General features: G+C 36.7%; 1 protein-coding gene across 1 annotated transcript; it reads left to right on the forward strand.

The window, feature by feature from the left end:
* The first annotated feature begins 2,572 nt into the window (after positions 1–2,572).
* Positions 2,573–20,624, forward strand: LOC105934259 (CD209 antigen-like). The gene is made up of 20 exons (XM_036144890.1): positions 2,573–3,020; positions 6,178–6,261; positions 6,948–7,010; positions 8,685–8,753; positions 9,394–9,450; positions 10,804–10,866; positions 11,562–11,630; positions 11,861–11,917; positions 12,107–12,169; positions 12,245–12,313; positions 12,521–12,577; positions 13,988–14,050; positions 14,238–14,306; positions 14,538–14,594; positions 14,875–14,943; positions 15,387–15,443; positions 15,940–16,008; positions 17,806–17,939; positions 18,378–18,478; positions 18,699–20,624. Exons 1-20 carry the CDS (start codon positions 2,900–2,902, stop codon positions 18,838–18,840), a joined length of 1,533 nt encoding a protein of 510 aa, XP_036000783.1. The 5' UTR covers positions 2,573–2,899; the 3' UTR covers positions 18,841–20,624.
* Positions 20,625–21,435: the final 811 nt, after the last annotated feature.

The following is a 21,435-nucleotide window of genomic DNA, read 5'->3' on the forward strand; positions in this document are numbered from 1 at the left end:
GTTAAGCGCATGCATGTGTGTGCATGCAAACAGCTGGCACTCAAAGCTTAGCCCCTCCCTGTCCCTAAAAGGCCACCGTCAGAGCAGTGCAGCATTGGATTAACAGGGCGGAGAGCAACCCCAGCAGATCAAATTGTTCTCTTACTAACAGAACTAAGTTATGTGTTACTTAGTTCTTGGTGATGCTGTTTTGCTCTAAATTTATCCTATGCAAATATTCGCATAGGAGGCGACACATGAGAAGGAAAAGGAGCGGCCGGGTGGCAGCTTGGGTGAAAGCAGAGAGAAGCGCAGCTTGTTATCCATCTTGCTTTGGTCTTCAAAAAGTGCTCAAGCACCACCTAGTGGTAAAATATCGCTTTTTGCTCCTTTAAAATAAGATAAAGTTTTGAAAGGACTCAGAAGTTCAGGCAAAGAAAAACTGTAAATAGTATCATATCTTTTAAAAGGTCTTCATGTGGAAAAACAAGTCAAATAAAATTTAACTACAATAAACTTTCAATAAGAGATCTGTTGATTAATTAATGTATTCCCAGGAATTTTAGTTTTCTGTTGTTTTGAAGAAATGGGTGGTGGCCTTGAGGTTTGTGTCTTGAAGAGGCCCCAAAGGCCACCGCTTCGAAACTGAATATGTGACTCTGGGTCCCTGAGCAAGACCCTTGACCCACCCTGTGGGTTACTCAGTGTGGCAGCACACTGCTCCTTAAGGGGTGGGTTGACAATTTTTTTTGTGGCCTCTATTTTTCCACAGAGTAATGGCAGCGCCCTGTGGGCACCGTGTAAGGCAGTTGTCCTTGGCAGCAAGGCCTCACTAAATTGTTCCCCCCTGTAAATGTTTGTGATGTTTGTTTGTTTGTTATGTTATGGCAGTTGTACTGAAACAGCAATTTCCCTCTGGGATTATTAAAGTATATCTGATCCTGACAGAGCCGGAGCAGAGCCGGAGCAGAGAGAAAAGTGACCCTCTCCGAAGAGAGAGAGAATAGTGCAATCGAGCAACCTACTTTCTGAGGCTTTGGTGATCTTGGCAGCTCATAATATTTAAATAACCTATTTCCCATTTAGATTAAAAGTTTGCATGGGTTTGCCCTTACATTACAAGAGAAATATTTTAATTCTTAGTAATCAGCATTGTGCAACTCAGACAAATCTCTCTTTACAGCTTCAAATGATTCAACACAGTTTCGAGTAGTTAAAAGAGGAAGAACAAGTGATTCTGCCATGTCTGGCAAAGACATCTTGCTCATTTTGATGAAATATGTTGTGGTTCTTGCGTATTCAGATGCCACTTCAGAGTTGTGACACTTCCCTGGAGGTCTTTGCTTCCAGGGAATGTATTCATATACAATTTCAAAAGTCAACACAGAAGAGCTTTGAAGGCTGTTTTGGTCTATTTACAAAGTGTATTTGAATCAAGCAGTATCAACTAAATGTTGATTTATATGTTACCTACAATAAGGAATAAATTGCTGTGCCATGAAAAACATTTACAATATTAAAGATTTCTTCTGTTTTTTGCTTTTGACAAACAGAAATGTTTTAATATCAGGCAAGGAAAAGTTTCATCTATTTAGGGAACGAAGATATTGAAATCAACCAAGCCTTATGTGATAATATACTTCTTTACCTTGTTAAACATCAAAGGTTTGGTGGACAATTTCTTTCAGCTTTCAGGAGACGATAATTCAATAACAACATATATTGATCGGTAGAAGTGTGGTTCATTTCTGCCAGCTGCAGTTTATTTGCATAAAAGTGACAGAGCACTAAAAACAGCTCATGCTGAAAGGAGCTCTAAATAGGCAGAACTGAGGAGATTAAATCTCATTATCTGACAATGATTTTGTACAAGGGCTGCACAGATGCGCAGTGGTCTTTCTGCATTGAGTTTGCATGTTCTTCCTGTGCATGCAGGGGTTCTCTCCGGGTACTTCGGCCTCCTCCACATGACTGTTAGGTTAATTGGCCGCTCTAAATTGTCCTTCAGTGTGAGGGTGTGCGTGAATGGTTGTTTGTCCTGTCTGTCTCTGTGTTTCCCTGCGACAGACTGGCGACCTGTCCAGGGTGTACCCCGCCTCTCGCCCACTGACAACTGTAGATAGGCACCAGCACCCCTCATGACCCCAGCAGGGATAAGCATGTTGGAAAATGGATGAATGGATACAAAACATCCATCCATCCATTTTCTGACCCGCTTAGTCCCTCATGGGGTCGCGGGGGGGGTGCTGGTGCCTATCTCCAGCGTTCACTGGGCGAGAGGTGGGGTACACCCTGGACAGGTCGCCAGTCTGTCGCAGGGCAACACAGAGACAGACAGGACAAACAACCATTCACGCACACCCTCACACCGAAGGATAATTTAGAGAGGCCAATTAACCGAACAGTCGTGTTTTTGGACTGTGGGAGGAAGCCGGAGTACCCACGCATACACAGGGAGAGCATGCAAACTCAATGCAGAAAGGCCCAGGGTTGGATTTGAACCCAGAACCTTCTTGCTGCAAGGCAACAGTGCTACCCACTAAATACAAAACATTTTGTACAAAAACTGTTTTGTATAGCCTACAGACCTACCCTAACTTAAAAGGACAAGAAAGCATTAAAGTTCCCTTTAAATTACTATAACTACTACCTTGGCTGTGTGGTTTTCAGTTAGCCCAGAACTGAGGACATATGCCTGATGCAGCAGAAATATTTGCTGAATGCACCAAGGTTTTCTTTCTTTCTTTGGTAAATCTGTTAAATTGGTGGGAAAAGTCGCATGCCCAACGAATGAGGAAGTTGTATTTCACGCAATAGGAGAATCACTTCAATCTCACTGCTTGTTGTAGTTACATCAAGAGGCAAAGGCTGTCTTCAGCAAAGAGACCTATAGACGAAGACTTGCTGTTGAAAACTAGAGATGTTTTTTCATAACGAACTTTACGAAACAAGTGTAGTATATGAGAAATTCAGTGATACTCTTTATACCTGTGATGATGTACAGAAGAGCTGCTCAGATGAAAACCGCAAAGCCACCTCTGGTAAGACAAAAATCTCCTTTAATAATGTTAAGTCAAACTGTTTTTAAAATATAAAGGTAAATTAACAACAGTGATAACCCTACAAGAGTAAGCCACAATCTAAAAATCTAATAGTTTAACGAAACAAAGTAATTTCTATTACTGCAGACCGAATTCTCTGTAAAACAGCAACTTAAAAAAAAGTGCCCAATGCGGCTCCCTTATATCAAATTCCCTGTTGGTATAAATTGTTTGGCATGTTTTTATTTTCTTTACTCTGGAAAATATTTTAAGTCCATGTTCAGCAACAAAAACGTTATTGTGAGCAACTAGTCTCACTAATGTCAAAGACCGATTTAAAATTTTAAAAATAGGGAGTGAAGGAGCATCTAGTTTGCAGGTGTAGGTTATTCCAAAAACAAGTAGCACTAGAGAAAGCCCTGTCCCCTCTGAGCCTTCTCTGACCTCGATACCTACAGGAGCTGCTGTTCAGCTGACCCGAGGAGCAGAGAAGGGGAAATTAAGAGAAGGAAGGTGGGGTAAGATCATTTAAATCAGTTAATTTTAAAATGAACTCAACAAAAATTATGGAATTCTGGGCCTCATGACAAAAAGAAATACATCACAAATGCTAAAACATAGCTTAAAACATAACATTTATCACTGATGAACCTCCAAATTAACAGATTTCTTTGAATAAAAAATAATAATAATGTAAAGCCTGTTTTACTAATTATTTTCTAAGGCTACGTTCACACTGCAGGCCTTGATGCTCAATTGCGATTTTTTTATGAAATCTGATTTTTTTGGGTGTCCGTTCACATTTCCAAATATATGCAACTTGTATGTGATCTCCTATGTGAACTGCATTCATACACCTAAGTGTCCGGCGTGTGCAGTAGAGGACGCGATGACGTCATACGTAGCAAGCGTGCTCATTGTTTGCGGAAGTAAACATGGATCGTAACACAGACATCATATACGATATGTACGATATACATCATATACGTATATGATGTCTATGGATCGTAATGCTGCAGCGTGTCTTGCGTTCTTTACGTTATTCTCCAACCGGAGCCAGCACATTACCAACGCAATCTTTTGAAGAAGATCGAAAAGGAAGAGAACCAAATTTTAGTGATGTGAGCGGCTTTACAGATAAGGACTTCATTCATAATTTTCGAATGACAAAGGCAACCTTTATGTGCGTCTGAACTTTAGCGCTCTCACGTAAAAACACACATCTTCGGCGGCCATAGCAGCAAGTAAACGCGTTGCCGTGGGGCTGTATTGACTTGCAACAGGTGTTTGTTACCACACAATAGCCAACCTCTTTTTTTTTTTTTTTTTTTGCCAACCTCTTTGGCATAGCCAGGTCCACCGTTAATGACGTTTGTCAAGTATCAAAGACGTAGGTCAGATGAATGCGACCCGGCCGTACAGACACACGTCACATTTGAAAAGATCCAATACGTATCGGATTCAGGATCACATATCCAAGTGGCCTGGTTCGCATTTGAAAAAATCCGATCTGTGTCGTTCAGACTGTCATGAAAAGATCAGATCCAGGTCTCATATGGGCAAAAAAATAAATAAAATCTGAATTGGGTCACTTCAGGCTGCAGTGTGAACGTAGCCTAAGTTACCTCTTTGAATGCAACAAATGTAATGAACTGAGACAGAGGACCCAATATTCAGCCAGACCAGCAAAGGTTCAGAACAGGTTATTTAATAACAAAAAATCAAAAGCAGGGACAAAAACGAAAAAGACCGTTGTACCAAAGACAGCAGAAAAAACAAACAGTCCAGCTGGGAAGGCAAAGGCAGGAACAGAATTGCTCAGATCTCTCTGGGGGAAATAGGGTCAAAACCCAAAAAAACGAACAGAAACAGATACTAAACTGAATAAGACTCACTCGTACCATGAACAAACTCAACAAGGTGACCTGGCACTGGTGTCTGGACTGAACAGTTTATATAGAGGTGGAAACAGGTAAAACCAGTGAGAGGTGATTGCAGGAGGGGTGGAGCTAGGCAGGTGTGCAGAGTAAGTAATTTAGACCAGTCATCAGTGCCGAGGCCCAAAACAAGGACAGATCAGAAACCAAACCTAAACAATAACTGCACATACAGGAACAAAAGAAAACTCAAACTAAACAGTGGCAGAACACAAATAATTCAATTCAATTCAATTCAATTTTATTTATATAGCGCCAAATCATGAAACATGTCATCTCAAGGCACTTTACAAAATCAAGTTCAATCATATTATACAGATTGGTCAAAAAATTTCCTATATAAGGAAACCAGTTGATTGCATCAAAGTCCCGACAAGCAGCATTCACTCCTGGGGAAGCGTAGAGCCACAGGGAGAGTCGTCTGCATTGTCCATGGCTTTGCTGCAATCCCTCATACTGAGCAAGCATGAAGCGACAGTGGGAAGAAAAACTCCCCATTAACGGGAAGGAAAACCTCCAGCAGAACCGGGCTCAGTATGAACAGTCATCTGCCTCGACCGACTGGGGTTACAGAAGACAGAACAGAGACACAACAAGAGAAACAAAAAAGCACAGAAGCACACATTGATCTAGTAATCTGTTCTACATTAGATGGTAGTAGCGGGTGAGCCGTCTTCTCTGGATGATGTCACAGTTAACAGAACGCCAGACCAGGTGTACCTACTATGAAGAAAAAGAGAGAGAGCAAAAAGTTAAAAGCTGAAATGACGACAGTCATTTCAATGTAATACAATGCAAAACTGGAGAACAGTAGACTGAAGAACAGTAGAAATCAGTAGAGTGAGAAAATTAGACCCTGATGTCCTCCAGCAGCCTAGGCCTATCACAGCACAACTATAGAGATAGCTCAGGGTATGAGCCACTCTAACTATAAGTTTATGTAATAACCTGATTACATAAACAGAATCAATGTACAAAATCAAACCAAAACCCAAACTATGATATAAACCAAACTAAGACAGAACCAAAACTAAAACACAACTCAAACTATGACAACAAATGGCTCCAGTTTATTGAAAACCCCTCTTAATGTTGTTTTTTTCTTCCCAACAAATACCGGTTTTCATGCTTGTTATACATGCATTTTCAGTTTATATCGCTGATGTCCTCTTCAGGGTTTAAATCATTCATGTTTTTTTTTTTGTTTGTTTTTTTCACAGAAACTCAGCGGTACAAAGTGGTTGCAATGACCTTTGGACTTTTATGTCTCCTACAGCTAACGTTTATCATTTTTCTTGCTATTTGTGAGTAGACCTTAATGAGTAAAATTCAGATTTATAAATTGCTTTTTAGAGATTTTGCATATAGCTAGATGAATTAGGTTGCAGTTTTCTGAATGCCTCACCAGGGATATCTAATAACGTTTAATGTGTTCATGTAGACAGAACTGACTTATGTACAGAATATTTGTTTGCATTTCTTTGAGAGTTTTATTTCAGAAAACTGATTCAATCCTGAAGAACAATAATGCCAAAGGGGAAATGTATAAGTTCATTAGTTTATGAAAAAAGGCTTATCTCATGACATCTCACATCTGTTATACATTTGTACCTCTTACTGCTGTTACGTGGATGTGACTTCCATCACCATGATAGTAGTTACACTTTCATAATGGACTATTGTGACCACAAGAGTTACCAAATATCTATGACAAAAAATAATGTTTGGGCATTATAGTGTTTTGTGGTTTTTGATCACTTAAGGTTTTATGGGAAGAATAATTTGCACACATTATATGATTAATAAAATGAAGTGTTCTGTTTGTTATTTATTATGTTATTTTATTGTTGTTTGGAAAACACACACACATATATATATATATATATATATATATATATATATATATATATATATATATATATATATATATATATATATATATTATTATTATTATTATTATTATTATTATTATTATTATTATGCCAAGCAGCAGCTTCCCAGCATAAAACCCTGAGTGAGAAGGAGAAAAGTGAACTGAGGACAACCAACTTTGGTGAGCATAATGAATAAACTACACTAACAATGAAAGCAAACAATGGTTCTCTCTTGTGAACAGCCGTCTTCAAGTCTACCCACAGATTGTCAATTGGATTGATTTCTGGACTTTGACAAGGCCAATTTAGACACATTTAAATGTGATCCTCCATTCCAGTCCTAAACCACAGGCAGAATGACTCATGAATATTCTTGTATTCAGCATCATCCATCTTTCCCTCCACTCAGACCAGTCCCTGCTGCTGAAACACACACACCCATAGTATGAAGTGTTCTTGGCTTGATGGGTATGTTTGGGGTGCCCCAGACAGCATTTTTTCCATTTAAAGATGATGAATTTGATGGTGCTTCGGAGGAACTTTGTCCCTGGCTTGTTTGGGGAGCTCCTTGGTCTTCATGGTGTAATGCCTCTTGCTTAGTGATGCTTCAACCTCTGGGCTTATACTTATAGACCATGTGACATTTAGATTGCACACAGGAGGACTTTATTTCACAATAAAATTACATGTTGGAACAAAACAGGTTAAAAGCCATGCGGATTGAATACTTTCGCAAGCCACTGTAGCTGTGTTAAACAGATAGCAAGCAGCGGTTAACCATTAAATTGTTAAAATTGTTCTGTTTTTTTTTTTTGTTTTTTTTTTAAATCTTCCAATTCTTGAGGAAAAGTTTGTAAATCTGAAAGATGTGATGTTACATAAGCTATAAGGTTTTTCACATTATTCAACTGTGTCAAGACAGCCAAAAAAAAAATCACACTTTAGCTTCAGTTTACAGTATTGCAGCAACTTTGGGACCAAAGAGAAAGACATGATATCAAAACAATGGTACAACTGTGGTGCATTGATTTGTCTCATTTCGGGACAGAATACATATTGAGGTCACACGTTGACACGTACAAATATTGGCACTGCTTCTGTCGATGCTATACAACCCCGTTTTAAGGAACATTCAGGTAGTGAGAAAGTGAGTAAATTGTCCCTTTAAGCAGAAACTCTCATGATAAGCCAAGGTGTTGGGTCTTCTGTTTAAAGGGTAGAGGGTTGATTTATCTGTTAAACCAGTTCATTGTTGATTTGATCATTATGTGTCTTTGACCAGTTTCCTGTTGAAAGAACCTAATGATGACCAATTTTTTTGTCATTAGCCACCAGATTTGCATTTAACAGTCATGGGTATTTCCTTGATTTAGGGATCTATGCTTTCTATCAAGGTTCCGAAGACCTTTCGAAGATGAGCAGTAATTTAAGTAACATTTATTTATATGGGATCATTAAAAATACCTGCAACTGTTAGAAGCAATTATATTTAAAGAATATGATTTTTTTGACTAATAAAAAGCAGTTGTCATGAAACATCATCATATAAAGACAGTGTGTTTAAAATTCTTATAAATCACCATTGAGAGATTGTAGAAGTATGGGAAGTGATGCAGTAAAACAAATGTCCTCGTTGTTCTCTGTTTGCTGCATTCAAGCTAAATTCATGTTTTATTATGAAAAAGAGTAAATATTTGTTCAATTATTATTTTTGGTTTGTTTGACTTTATCCAGTTAATGCAGAAATATTAGCAAATATTTAATCTAAAAGGATTTTATACAGTGTATGTGTGTGGCGAAATACAAAGGATGTGTTAATTGATGTAACTGGAGCTGTTGATATTTTGTCTTAGAATTCAACATAACTAACAAGAATCTGACTGAAGAACGAGAGCAGCTGAGGAGGAATCTAAGGGACTCTGGTAAGCATGAAACCAACCCTAGCATGAATCATGGATCAAAACAATATCTCACTGATGCAAATATTTGTAGATTAATTTATTTATTACAGTATGTTTAAACAAAATGAGAAAATAAGACATTGCTGTGTTTTATAGCTTAAGCTGCCCTAACTAAAGGGTTGATATACAGATATTATTCCAATAGAAGTGTAAATACATCTCATATCCAAAACAGTGTCCGAGAAAGTACATTTTATCCTCACAGACCCACACACGTTATCTTGCCGACAAATAACGTATCATATTTAGTGTCGTTGGATAAAAATAACACATATAAAAATCTAGAAGTAGAAACGAGTTTTGAACAATTAAGCATGAATGACTGTCGATCGTTTAGCCAGAATTGAACACATGATATAAAAACAGCCAATGTTGTGTAAAGTTTTATTTTTTCCATTTTGCAGCTACAATGGTCGTTCTGAGCAAAGCTTGCGGAAGCTCTAGATTCCCCCAAATTGTAAACTTTCTTAGAAGTGAAAAATTAGAGGTCACCATATGGTGCATTATATGCACCATATAATGTTCTGCATAAAATGCTAGATGTTTTTCATATCAGTGAGAATATGAGCAATTTATTAAAAATGTTGCACTGTTGTTACAGTTTCACAACGTATTTCTCTGACAATGGAGAGAGATAGACTGAAAAAGACCAACTTTGGTATGTATGAATTTTGTCATTATTAGGCTGTTATAATGAACAATCTCTTTTATTATAAAAGTCAGGTGGCTTAAAAAAAACTGTACACGAGCATGTAAAACTTACAGGTTTTAGTCAAATGAGACCATGATCAATCATTTCAAAACTTTTTCCACCTTAATTTGCCCTGCAAAATATTTTTTTTAAATGAAAACGTTTAAACATTTAATTGCAAAAGTATGCACACCCATAAATTGTTTGTTGAAGCACATTTTTATTTCATTTCATTGTTCAGTCTACTCTAATTGAAATCTATGATCATCCCACATGCCATTTAACTGTAAGTTATCCAAGTCTATCAAGTTTGAAGTCAATATTTCTTTATTTATTTCTGCTAAAGCCCTCCCAATGTGTGTTGTGTGTGCTTGGAGTCCGTTTGATGCTGAAACTATTAAAATCCTCTTTATCTTCAGCTTTCCTGAAGGGTTTCAGTTCAAAACTGCCTGGTATTTGGAACATCACATTTCTATCTCTAGGAAGAAGTAACAATAGAGCTCGATGCTGCCACCACCATCTTTCACTGTGTGTGTGCTGGTTATGTGCCAAACATACCTGTGGACCAAAAGCTTCAGTTGGGTTCCTTCAGATCGGACCACATTCTTTCCTAAAGTTTCGGGAGATTTTAGCCAGGCCTTAAGGTTCACTTTGGCAAAAAAAAAAATAAGTCTGTCTTGCAATCAGAACTTGTTGGGAATGACTGCAGTTCCTTCTATGCTGCTATCAATCTGTCACTTTCTTTCTTTATTTTTTTTTTTTAAATTTCCCGTTTTTTTTGTATTATCCTTACTGACCTATATTTTTGACAGAACATGGGTTAAGGTGAGCCCCGTCACACTGCAAAGGTGGATACATAACACTGTGGTCCATTTCCTCCTGACTGATACTTTTTGACAGTGAGGGCCCTTTAATTATTGGTGGCCTCTCTGCCCGCTGTTGCTTGAGCTAAAGGATGCAAATTAGTCCCCATCAGGAAAATCCTGTTTGGATAGCTGAACAAGAAGGTTAATCTAATATTCTCTAGTTAATGTTAGGTACAAACTCAAAAAGACTGAAATCATGAGGAATGGTACTTAAAAAACAACATTTGTTTATAGGTGTAACACCAATGCAAATTTTACACTAATGTCTCAGATAAATTTGATGAATTTCACTGGAATTGTACAGGATGAATACAAATTCTATGTGGAGAAAGTTTTGACATGATTTATTAGAGTCACATTTCTTTTACATCACAACAGCCTGGTGCCTTGATAAGGTTGTACACACTTCTGAAAGTTCAAAACAGAGTGCAAATGTTGTGAAATTGTCGTTCAGGTATGCAGTCCAGTCTGAATAGTCTGACTGCAGAGAAGGAAAGACTGATCAGGACCATCAGTGGTAAGTATGTCACTGCAGTGTAAAAGTTAAGTCATATTCAGTAAATTTGAATATTAGTGAAAAGTTAATTTATTTCAGTAACAGTTCACAAAGAGAGCCACATATAGATCATCACTGACAATGTTTTAAAGCCTCTTTTTCCTGTTAATTATGATTGTTTCCACCTTTAAGATCAGAATATTACTTCAGACCAATAAAACAAGACTGTTCATGCAGAAATGCCAGCTTAATGAAAAGTATATTTAATACCAGCTATAAGGCAAGGCAAGTTTCTTTTTAAAGCACATTTCATCAACAGGACAATTCAAAGTGATGTACATGAACAAAACATAAACGAAAACATTACAGAGAAAAGCACAATGCCGTGGAAAGTTGTGTTTTTCAAAAGGTACTTTTAATCTGTCAAACAAACCTTTTAGAAATGCATATTCTAATTCATTGAATATGACCGTATACTACACTTACTCAAAGAGGAAACATTTAAAAAGAGTTGGATGACAAATGTCAGAAAACTTTTGAACTTACTTATTGTAAATTTTATCAATACAAAATAAAACATCAGTTTATTCGATATAATTTACTATTATTATTATTATTATTATTATTATTATTATTATTATTATTATTATTATTATTATTATTATTATTATTATTGTTGTTGTTGTTCTTATTTTTAAGTGTATTTTCCTTTTCAGGTACTGAGGCCAATAACAAAATTCTTACTGAACAGAGGGATGAGCTGAAGAAGGAACTTAAAAACCTGAGTGAGTAAAAAAAAACTTAATGATCATCTGTGTTTAGCAAAGGAATTGCCAGGTTTAGACCCGATAGGTTACAATTTCTAATGAGCTAAAGAGACTATGATTTATAAAATTATATTTAGTCTGCAATTTAAGAATCTGAAGGATTGTTTTTTAACATTTTGGCTATGAATGGTTAATGTGCTGCAATAACTAGCAAGAGAGTGAATAACCTTTTCTTATCAAAATGACAGCTTTAGACCTTAGTGCCCTGACTGAGGAGAGAGATGGGTTGAAGGAGACTAACATTGGTAAGTTTATTGAGGAAAATACTGTATAACATTAATGATCCCTCAATCTTTAACCTCATATAAAGCATTAAGGCAAATATTTTATAACTGTTAATTAAAGATGAGACATCGTCAGATGTTTCTGTAAGTGTTGATGTATGACATGAAATAAACTGGTAAAGTCAGTAATCTGATCAAACCTCTGTCAAGCTATCGAGGCAAGCCTGGGAAATCTGACAGACGTGGGAGAAATGCTGACCAGAACCATCCATGGTAAGTAAGCTAAGAATGAAAAGTTTACAAGAAGTCACAACAGCAACAAAAATAATTATGAGCTTTAATTTTCAGTTATAGACGCCAACAACAAAAATCTGACCGAAGAGAGAGATGAACTGAAGAAAGAAATCAACAACCTTGGTAGGTAGTCAAAAGAGAACAGTTTGTTAGAGAAAAGCAATAATACTATGTGTGTGTGTGTGTGTGTGTGTGTGTGTGTGTGTGTGTGTGTGTGTGTGTGTGTGTGTGTGTGTGTGTGTGTGTGTGTGTGTGTGTGTGCGTGTGTGTGTGCGTGTGCATCACCATTGCTGCCGATGCGGTGAATAACTTTTCCTGTCAAAATCCCAGTTTCAAATCTTAGTTCCCTGACTAACGAGAGAGAGGAGATGAAGAAGATTAACCTTGGTAAGATCATTAACATGTGATTGACTTTAATTTAAAGTTATTTATTTTATTAGTTGTATAATATTAATATTTCATTATGTAAACAGTATTTATTCAGGAAACAATACAATATAATATTGTAAAATGTGAACAGAACAGCGATAGATGAATTGTGACTGCATTTGATGATAATGTGTGGAGCAGCAAGAGAGATAATGTTTTGCTGTAGCTGAAGTATCAAATGTAGGTTAATGGAACAAAATACACAATTTCAAATTATCAACTGTTGTTTTTTTTCTACATTTCACCCCCAATTTGGAGTTTGATCTATAAAAAATGAATTAACCAGCAGTCATATTTGAGTTTTAAAAAATTTCTCAAGCCTTTAAATATTTTTAGAACCTTTTCTACATTTAATCTGACATATATACTATATCCATCCCCTGAAAAGCTGTTAAAGGAAAAAGATATAAAAATAACACGTTTTTTCTTTTCAATAACACGGTTGCATATGTGTGCACTCCATTAAACAGATACTTTGCTGAATTACCTTTTGATTGAATTCCAGCATTCAGCGTTCTTTAGCCATGAATTATGTAGAATCTGAATAACAATAAATTAAGCCCAAGTTTATCCTATATCAAAACAGAAGTTATCAATAATTGCAGTAATAACTCTGCCTTCGGCGTCCTCCAGGAACACGTAAAAGAACAAAGAAATCCCAGAAAGGCAAGACGTAACTTATGTGAAGAGAAACAGAGTTAATGGCAGAAAGTAGCAGAGTGACAGAAAATGTTTTGTTCTAGCAGCTAAAGCCTGTAGACACATACCTATAGAGACCGCCGAGGAAGACTGAAGCCACTGTGACTATAAGCTCTACCACAAAGGAAAGTTTTAGTTTAATTCAAAATCTATTATTTATCCCAAAGGAGACTAAAATGGACAACTCTCCCATTCAAATTTGGTTGAGTTTGAGGAAAGCAGAATGGGCACAAATTAAAATCTCTAACGCTGGAAACATATCCTAAAAGATGTTACGCTGCAATTTGAAAAAAATGTGGTTCCACAAGAAACTGATTTAGGGGGTCTATAATACCAATGCACATTTTTAGTAAAAGCTTTAAACGCCATGGATCATTTACTTTCATTTTACTTCATAATGCACTTTTTGTGTGCGCCTGTCACACATACATGGCGGCTATGGTGATGGCATGACAAAATGTGGAGAAGTTCAAAGGGTACCAAAAATTTTCCAGGGAATTGTGTTTGTGAGTTTATCACATCAATTGAAGATATTTTATGTTTTTTTTTTTTCGTTTGTTTGTTTATTGAACTATAGTAATTAGGTATTTATTTTATAGACAGTCAAGTATAGGACAGGGAATTGTTTTTGGACGTGTGGATGTCATAAATTAGTAAACTTCTATTCAGGTATTGAGGCCAGTCTGAAGAATCTGACAGAGGAGAGTGAAAAACTGATCAGGACCATAAAAAGTAAGTTTCCAATAAATATAAAATACATTTTCCACTAAGATTCAGAGAGGGAAACACACATTTTCAAGGCAAGTCAGAGAACATGCTTCTCAGTTACCCAGGGGCCACACTGTACTATAGAACAAATTTAAAACCAAAAATGGTTTGTTCCATGTATAAAAATCTAATTATCAGCATTTCCTTTCAGATATCCAGTCCGATCACAAAAATGTGACTGGGGAGAGAGACGAGCTGATGAGAGAGCTGAATGTGTTTGGTATGTATGAGAGGAGATGGTTTCCCGGTAAATTAGTTTTTTAGTTTTAGAAGCAATGAATGGAAAAATAAATCATCTAAGCGTAAAATTATAAAGCAAATAGTTAAAACTAAACAAACTGAAGAAGTACGTTATTTCATATTACATTTGATTTCATATTATGATTATAAATGTAGTGTTTAAAAAAGTTACTAACAATATTACCACTAATCTTTCATGTCCAAATAATAGTTTCACAGCTTGCCTCCATGACTAAAGAGAGAGATGATCTCAAGAAGATCAACTTTGGTGAGTGCAATGATAAAATTATAAATAGTTTATGTATAAATATAATGTTCCCTCTACTCCACCACACCCCAAATAAATCCTCAATCTGCTTTTGCAATCAAGCTCCGTTTTGGTTCCCTGGGAAATTTCCTTTTGCAGCCAACCTCTTTATAATTGCCATAAGACGTCCATATTTGCTTTGGAGCTCTTGGTTGTTCTGCACAATTCTTATGAAGTTCTGCTGCAACCTAACGTGGGTTTTCTGACTGCGTTTGTAAACATGACCAAAATTGTGTTTCAGATATCGAAGCCAATAGTAATACCTTAAGAGAAGATGCAGACGAACTCAACAGGAAGCTCAATGATTTGGGTTAGTATAAAAATTAAGTTCCAACAATCAGAAGCGTTTTGGATGAACAGAGACCAAAACATTTAAACAGCGACAGTCAGAATGTTGTTTATTGTTATCAATTATTTTTGACTTTAACATATATTTTACCTTTACTGTGCACAAGTTAAATATTAGAAATCCAATGGATTTTTACAAAGTCAGGTTGAAACCATACATATATACACAAATGTATGTATTTGTAATTGTAATTGTGTCTTGCATCACTATATCATCCTGAAAAAAGAACAATTCAAATGCATCAATAAGAACCCCAATTTGACCGGCACTTTGGGTGATATATAAAGTATAAAGTTAAAGGTCTTAGAAATGTGTATATAATTTTACTTTCTGAGATGTGAATCAAAATAATCAAGATTTGTAAAACTTAAATTTACCCTTGATAACTTTTTCTCTAAAATCAGCCTCCCAACAGAATTCCTTGACTGAAGAAAGAGACAGCTTGATGAAAACAAAGTCACGTAAGTATTGGAATCAAACTCTCTATTTTAAACTAGTTTTGTATTGGGTTTTTTCCTCTTCCTTTCTCTGCATCATGTTCTATAAATATACAGTTCAATTATTATTATAAATAAATAAATTAAATAAAAGAAGAGAAAGACAAGCATAACACTGTAGCCTGTAATTTGTCTCTCTCTTTAATCTTTTGTATTTTTATTTTTGGATTTTTGACTTGAGATAAACAAATAAGTTGAAATAGAAATATGCAGCTGACTGAACAATACTTGGTTCTCCATCTTCAATCAGTGCAAGCACATAATTCACTATTTGTTAATTATATCACCTAAACAAATTTTCCTCATAGGGTCCCCAAACCCACCTGTTTGCCAGTGTTTTCCTGAGTGTCTTAGTGCCGCTGCTAGAGTCATGCACCAAATATGTTAGACTTGTTCAAGGAGAAGAAGCATTAAATAATCATTGATGGAATAAAGTAATGAAATGCACATTATGTTTCAGAAATTGAGGCCATGTCCAAAGTAATCACACAAGAAAGAGATGAGCTGATGGCAAAGATCAACGCTTTGAGTGAGTGTCAATCTTCACTGACATCCTGTCACAACAATAACACACTTTCACTGAAATATAATGTTTTTTATTACTCGAGTCATCTGCATTTTCCTGTACCTAAACTGTGCTTCATGGATTTTACTTCAACTTTTGTCTTTATTGCTTTTGTCTTGCATAGAATTCAGCCTTTTGATATGAAGTTTCGGTTCTTACCTGGTTATCCAGCAAATTATCCCACTTGGATTAAATTATCACCCTGTTTAACAAATAGAACAACACAATTTTTTTTGTTGTTTGCCAGTAATTAATGTATCTTTTGGATCGTTACAGTACTAACATAGGGGTCGGCATTGGCTATTAACCTGTACTCTAGGTGCTTTCTGAACTAATGGGCCAAAATGTCTGCTGTTAAACCAAATTTCAAATTGTTACACAACAAATGGTGAAGTCACTCTAATGAATTCACAACAACAGTTAGTGACTGAAGAGACTGAATATGTCTAGGGACAATATACAGGACTGTCTCAGAAAATTAGAATATTGTGATAAAGTTCTTTATTTTCTGTAATGCAATTAAAAAACATGAAATGTCATACATTCTGGATTCATTACAAATCAACTGAAATATCGCAAGCCTTTTATTGTTTTAATATCGCTGATTATGGCTTACAGCTCAAGAAACCCAAATATCCTATCTCAAAATATTAGAATATCGTGAAAAAGTATACTAGTAGGCTATTCAACTAATCACTTGAATCGTCTAATTAACTCGAAACACTGCAGGGTTTCCTGAGCCTTGAAAAACACTCAGCTTGGTTCAGTAAATTAAATCCCAAGTATGGTAGTGGTTAAGAGACGACATAAGATTCTCACAGTAACTGGTGTACTGACCATGGCATTACTGTCCTTGATTGGCCTGCCAATTCCCCTGACCTGAACCCCATAGAGAATTTGTGGGGTATTGTGAAGAAGAAGCTGAAAGACACCAGACCCAACAATGCCAATGAGCTAAAGGCCGCTATTGAAGCATCCTGGGCATCCATAACACCTCAGCAATGCCACAGGCTGATTGCCTCCATGCCACGCCACATTGATGCAGTAATCTGTGCAAAAGGATTCCCAACCAAGTTCTGAGTGCATTAATGGACATTTTCAAATGTTTGATTTTGTTTTGCTGTTATATTTTTTTTTTACTTGGTCTGAGGAAATATTCAAATATTTTAAAATAGGATTTTTGAGTTTTCTTCAGCTGTAAGCCATAATCAGCGATATTAAAACAATTAAAGGCTTGCGATATTTCAGTTGATTTGTAATGAATCCAGAATGTATGACATTTCATGTTTTTTAATTGCATTACAGAAAATAAAGAACTTTATCACAATAAATTAATTTTCTGAGACAGTCCTGTAAATGGAAATATAACTAAAATATATGAGTCATATGGTGGTTTCTCCATTTTTCTGCACTTTTTGTTTCATGCCTAAACTTGCCAAAGGTTGTTCTTTTTGCCAATTAGCCTCCTCAGATCATAATGCTGGATTTTAATTAGTAAAGTGTGTGAGTAAAACCTGCTGAAGGAGGGAGGAGGGGACATTCTGATAAAAACATTTTAAGTTGCAACTTTAACAAGAAACAAAACTCTCTGGCTAAACTTTGTGACAAATGTGTTATTTACTGCCTGAACAGTGGCACGTGCACAGATACAACAACGTAGGGATTAATAATAAATAAAGTTACTTAAGATCACAATGGCTGTGTACATTAATGTGTATGAAAATTACCATAAAATGTAAGATTCTCTGTTTGTCCTACCAGAACAACCAGGCTGGACGCTTTTTGGAGGCAGTGCATACTTTGTTTCTCCTACCAAAAGGACCTGGGAAGAAAGTAGAAGTTACTGTCAGTCAAAAGGTGCAGACCTGATGGTTATTAACAGCATAGAAGAACAGGTGAGCATGTTTATTTGTTTATGTGACTTCTTTATGATTTTTTCCCTTACAAGTAAGCCCCTTATTCATACACCTGACCGCTTCGATGCTCTGGAGCAGTCCCGACTTGACACTGGTGGAGAAACTGGAGATAGAGCAAAGGATATATAGTTCAGCATTTTATTGCTGAACTGCAAAAACAGGCTTTTTAGATGATGGATGAGAAGGCAATCCATACTATTTGACATTAAATGTTAACAACAACAAAAAATGTTTTTGTTTTATAGATGAAGCCCTTCTGTAGATTCTCTTATTTGTTTGTTTATTTTTTTACTTATTTTTTGTAAATGCATGTGTCATTTCTGATATGAAACACATTTCTTTGCTGGATATAAATATGGTTATGTCTAAACCTGCCAGAGTGTGAATAATTTTGCTGTTTTAATATTTGTTTCCAAGAATTTTGCAAATAATTTCCGCAAGTACATGTGGATCGGACTGTCGGACCTAGAAACAGAGGGGAAATGGAAATGGGTGGATGGGACACCATTGACCACCAGGTAAATATGTTTTTAATGTTGTTTAAACTTTTTTTTTTTTTTTTACAATTTTGCTCAGTTTTTACAATGATCAATTCAACTGTAACATTTAGCACAATATAAGCAATCTAAAAATAAAGATGTTTACATGAGAATGTACTGTTAATGTGCTGTATTTGACGAACAAGAAGCAAGAAAGCAAAGAAAAACATATTTGACACAGTCTTTCTTTCTGTTTAAGCTACTGGAGTTCCGGAGAGCCAAATGGTAGAACAAATGAGAACTGCGGGAACATAAAGAGTTTTAATCTTGCGAGAAGCTGGAACGATGAACAATGCTCCCATTCCCTCAACTTCATCTGTGAAATGAGGCTAACCAAGTAACTAATTCATATTAAACAGGAAAATAACTAAACTCTCCTAAATATTAAAAAACCTCTTATTTCTATTCCACAACAACAAAATAAGAATATTTAACAGCAGCAATGAGCAAACACAATGGGAAGGGCAAAAATCATTATTTGTCAAGAAAAAAATTGTCTTTGTAATGTTGGTTCCATAAAAGGATTGACAAACATCAGAGTATTAAAATTCTTTCAAAGTATAATCGAATGCAATTGGTGCATGCTGTTTAGAGATATCACAACACAACCTAATGACGAATGTTTTTGTATTTCTGAGGCTCTGACTATGCAAAGACAGCTTTATAACCAAACACACAGCAATTACTCTTTTTTTTTTTTTACTCTCACCTTTATAGTTACTGCAATAAACACGTCAAAATATTGTGATAGAATTCTAAATCCATGTTGCCCATCCCTCAGGGTAATCATCATGTTGTCAGAGTGAGAGGCCAGTATTCCAAACCCAAGACAATTAAATCCATTGTTGAGATTTTAAACTGGCCTTAACGTGTTGTATTGTGGTTGTCAAAATTGAGAATTGAATATGTAAAGTTAAGAAAAAGGGAGGACGGAGAGAGCTCTGTAATTGTATGTTTGAATCGACTGTTTTCTCTGTATTGAACTATATTATTGACTGATTGTTTTTCTTTTCTCTAAGAAGGATCAAGTACTTATGATAAATAAATAAAGCAATGAGTGTATTAGTGCAGACAGGCCGAGTGGAAACTGGAGTTGGGGTGTTCAGAGAAGAGGAAGAGTGAGTGAATGCTGGATGGAAAAAGATAACAACGGATAGAAGAGAAACAGATGTTTGCAGATAACCTGTCCGAAAAGAGGGGAGGATGTGGTCTGCCCGTAATGAAAAGACAAGAGGAACATAACCTGACATGGGTGAGTGGAGTAAAAGTCAAGGAGCCCTTGCAACGTTGTGAAGAAGAAACCCGACCTTCATCTCAACAGTCAAAAACAGGAACTGGTTACTCAAACCCCCTGACTTGCTGATTAGAATAAAGGTCAACAAGAAAGGAGAAGATGTGATGCTGTTGCTCGATGCAAAGGGAGGGGTCGAGGCGTTGCAACCTCCCAACGGTTCTGTGACAAGATAAAGAAAAGATTATCCGTGTGATCGGGGCTCAGTTTTCTCGTCTCAAGGGACAGGCAGCACGGAGCAGAAGAACAAAGGACCCCGGACAGTAAAAAGGAGAGCAACGAGCCGAGGAGAGAACACCCGTCTCTGAGAAGCACCGGGACTGAGCCGTTTCCCATTTCACTGTGTTCCTCCACAATTATGGGCCAACGACTTTTCAAATCCTGTCAAGAAGAACTGCTGTGGTTTGACCTGGTCGATGAGCTGAACCTAGATGCCCCGAAGATGCGAGTTGCACCTGCGAGATGTCAGCTCCGGAGTTAGACCATCCTCTCGAGCCAAGGAGAAGCACCTCAGGCACGGACATCAGGGCAGAGACTCAAGGCGTGAGTCTTTGTGAGTGGGGCATCGACGGGACATTGGGTTTGCCATCAAGAGAAGGCGCGTTGTTCGGCTGAACAACTCCTTATCCAGCAATCAAAGCCACTAGAACTTTCCATCTGAGGTCCGGGTCAGTTTGCTCCTCCAAATTTAAAAATCCTCTCCTGAACACATTAGTAAGCAGCCTTAGATGAGAGATAGGATGTTGATTAAATATTAATTTGTGATCTGTTAAATTGCTTAATGCTGTTTCTAATCCCCTGCTAAAGCGTACTAATGAAAGAAGCATATAAAAATTTTGTTAAAAGTTGTGGACATTCAATTTGTGAGTCAACATTTTTCCGAGTTCTTCTATGATTGTAAAACAGTCATGGTGCATGGTTCTAGAAATATTTTGGAGGTCTTAAAAGGTTACCTATAGCCCAAACTTTAAAACAACACCCTCAGGGACTTTTGAGTCTTTAAAAAATACTGATTGTGTAACAAAGTGCTGATTTATAGGAGTAGGAGCCACCGTTAACTAGGGCGGTGGATGGGGTGCAGGTGGCTTCGGGCTACTAGGTTGCCTGACCCGTCCACTGAAGAAGGGTGTGGCCCTAGGACGAAGGTGGTTAGCTGGTCAGTCGTATCCTACTCATCTAGCTGAAAAGGTCTCACAGCAATTATAAACAGGGTAATACTCGATAGATTCAGAGGTCTTTAGAACCCCAGCTAGTCTGAGCTTTAACCCAAAATAGGAAGGATGTGGGGAGTGGGGTTTTAGTTCAAAGCCAAAAATCGTGACATGGTGTATTGGTCAACTTGATAATCCGCCACTTTCAAGTACCAGATGATTTTAAGGTGTATTCTAGCAGTTACTTGTCCCTTATCTGCTTGTAAAATAAACGTTTTACAAACTGATTTAACTTGTTCTGTCATTTGATTTCTCCAATGGGTTTTATTACACTCCCTAGACCTTTATGTCCCCCTTAATAAAGTGTAGTTTAGTTTGAATTTATATCTATTCAGCCTGTATTCTAATCAACCCACCCACGAAGAAATAAAACAAATTATCCAGGTTTTAATCATTTTATAAACAAGCCACCAATAGGAGCACACACATTAAGT

Source organism: Fundulus heteroclitus, chromosome 13 (genome assembly GCF_011125445.2).
Source record: "Fundulus heteroclitus isolate FHET01 chromosome 13, MU-UCD_Fhet_4.1, whole genome shotgun sequence".
NCBI lineage: Eukaryota > Metazoa > Chordata > Actinopteri > Cyprinodontiformes > Fundulidae > Fundulus > Fundulus heteroclitus.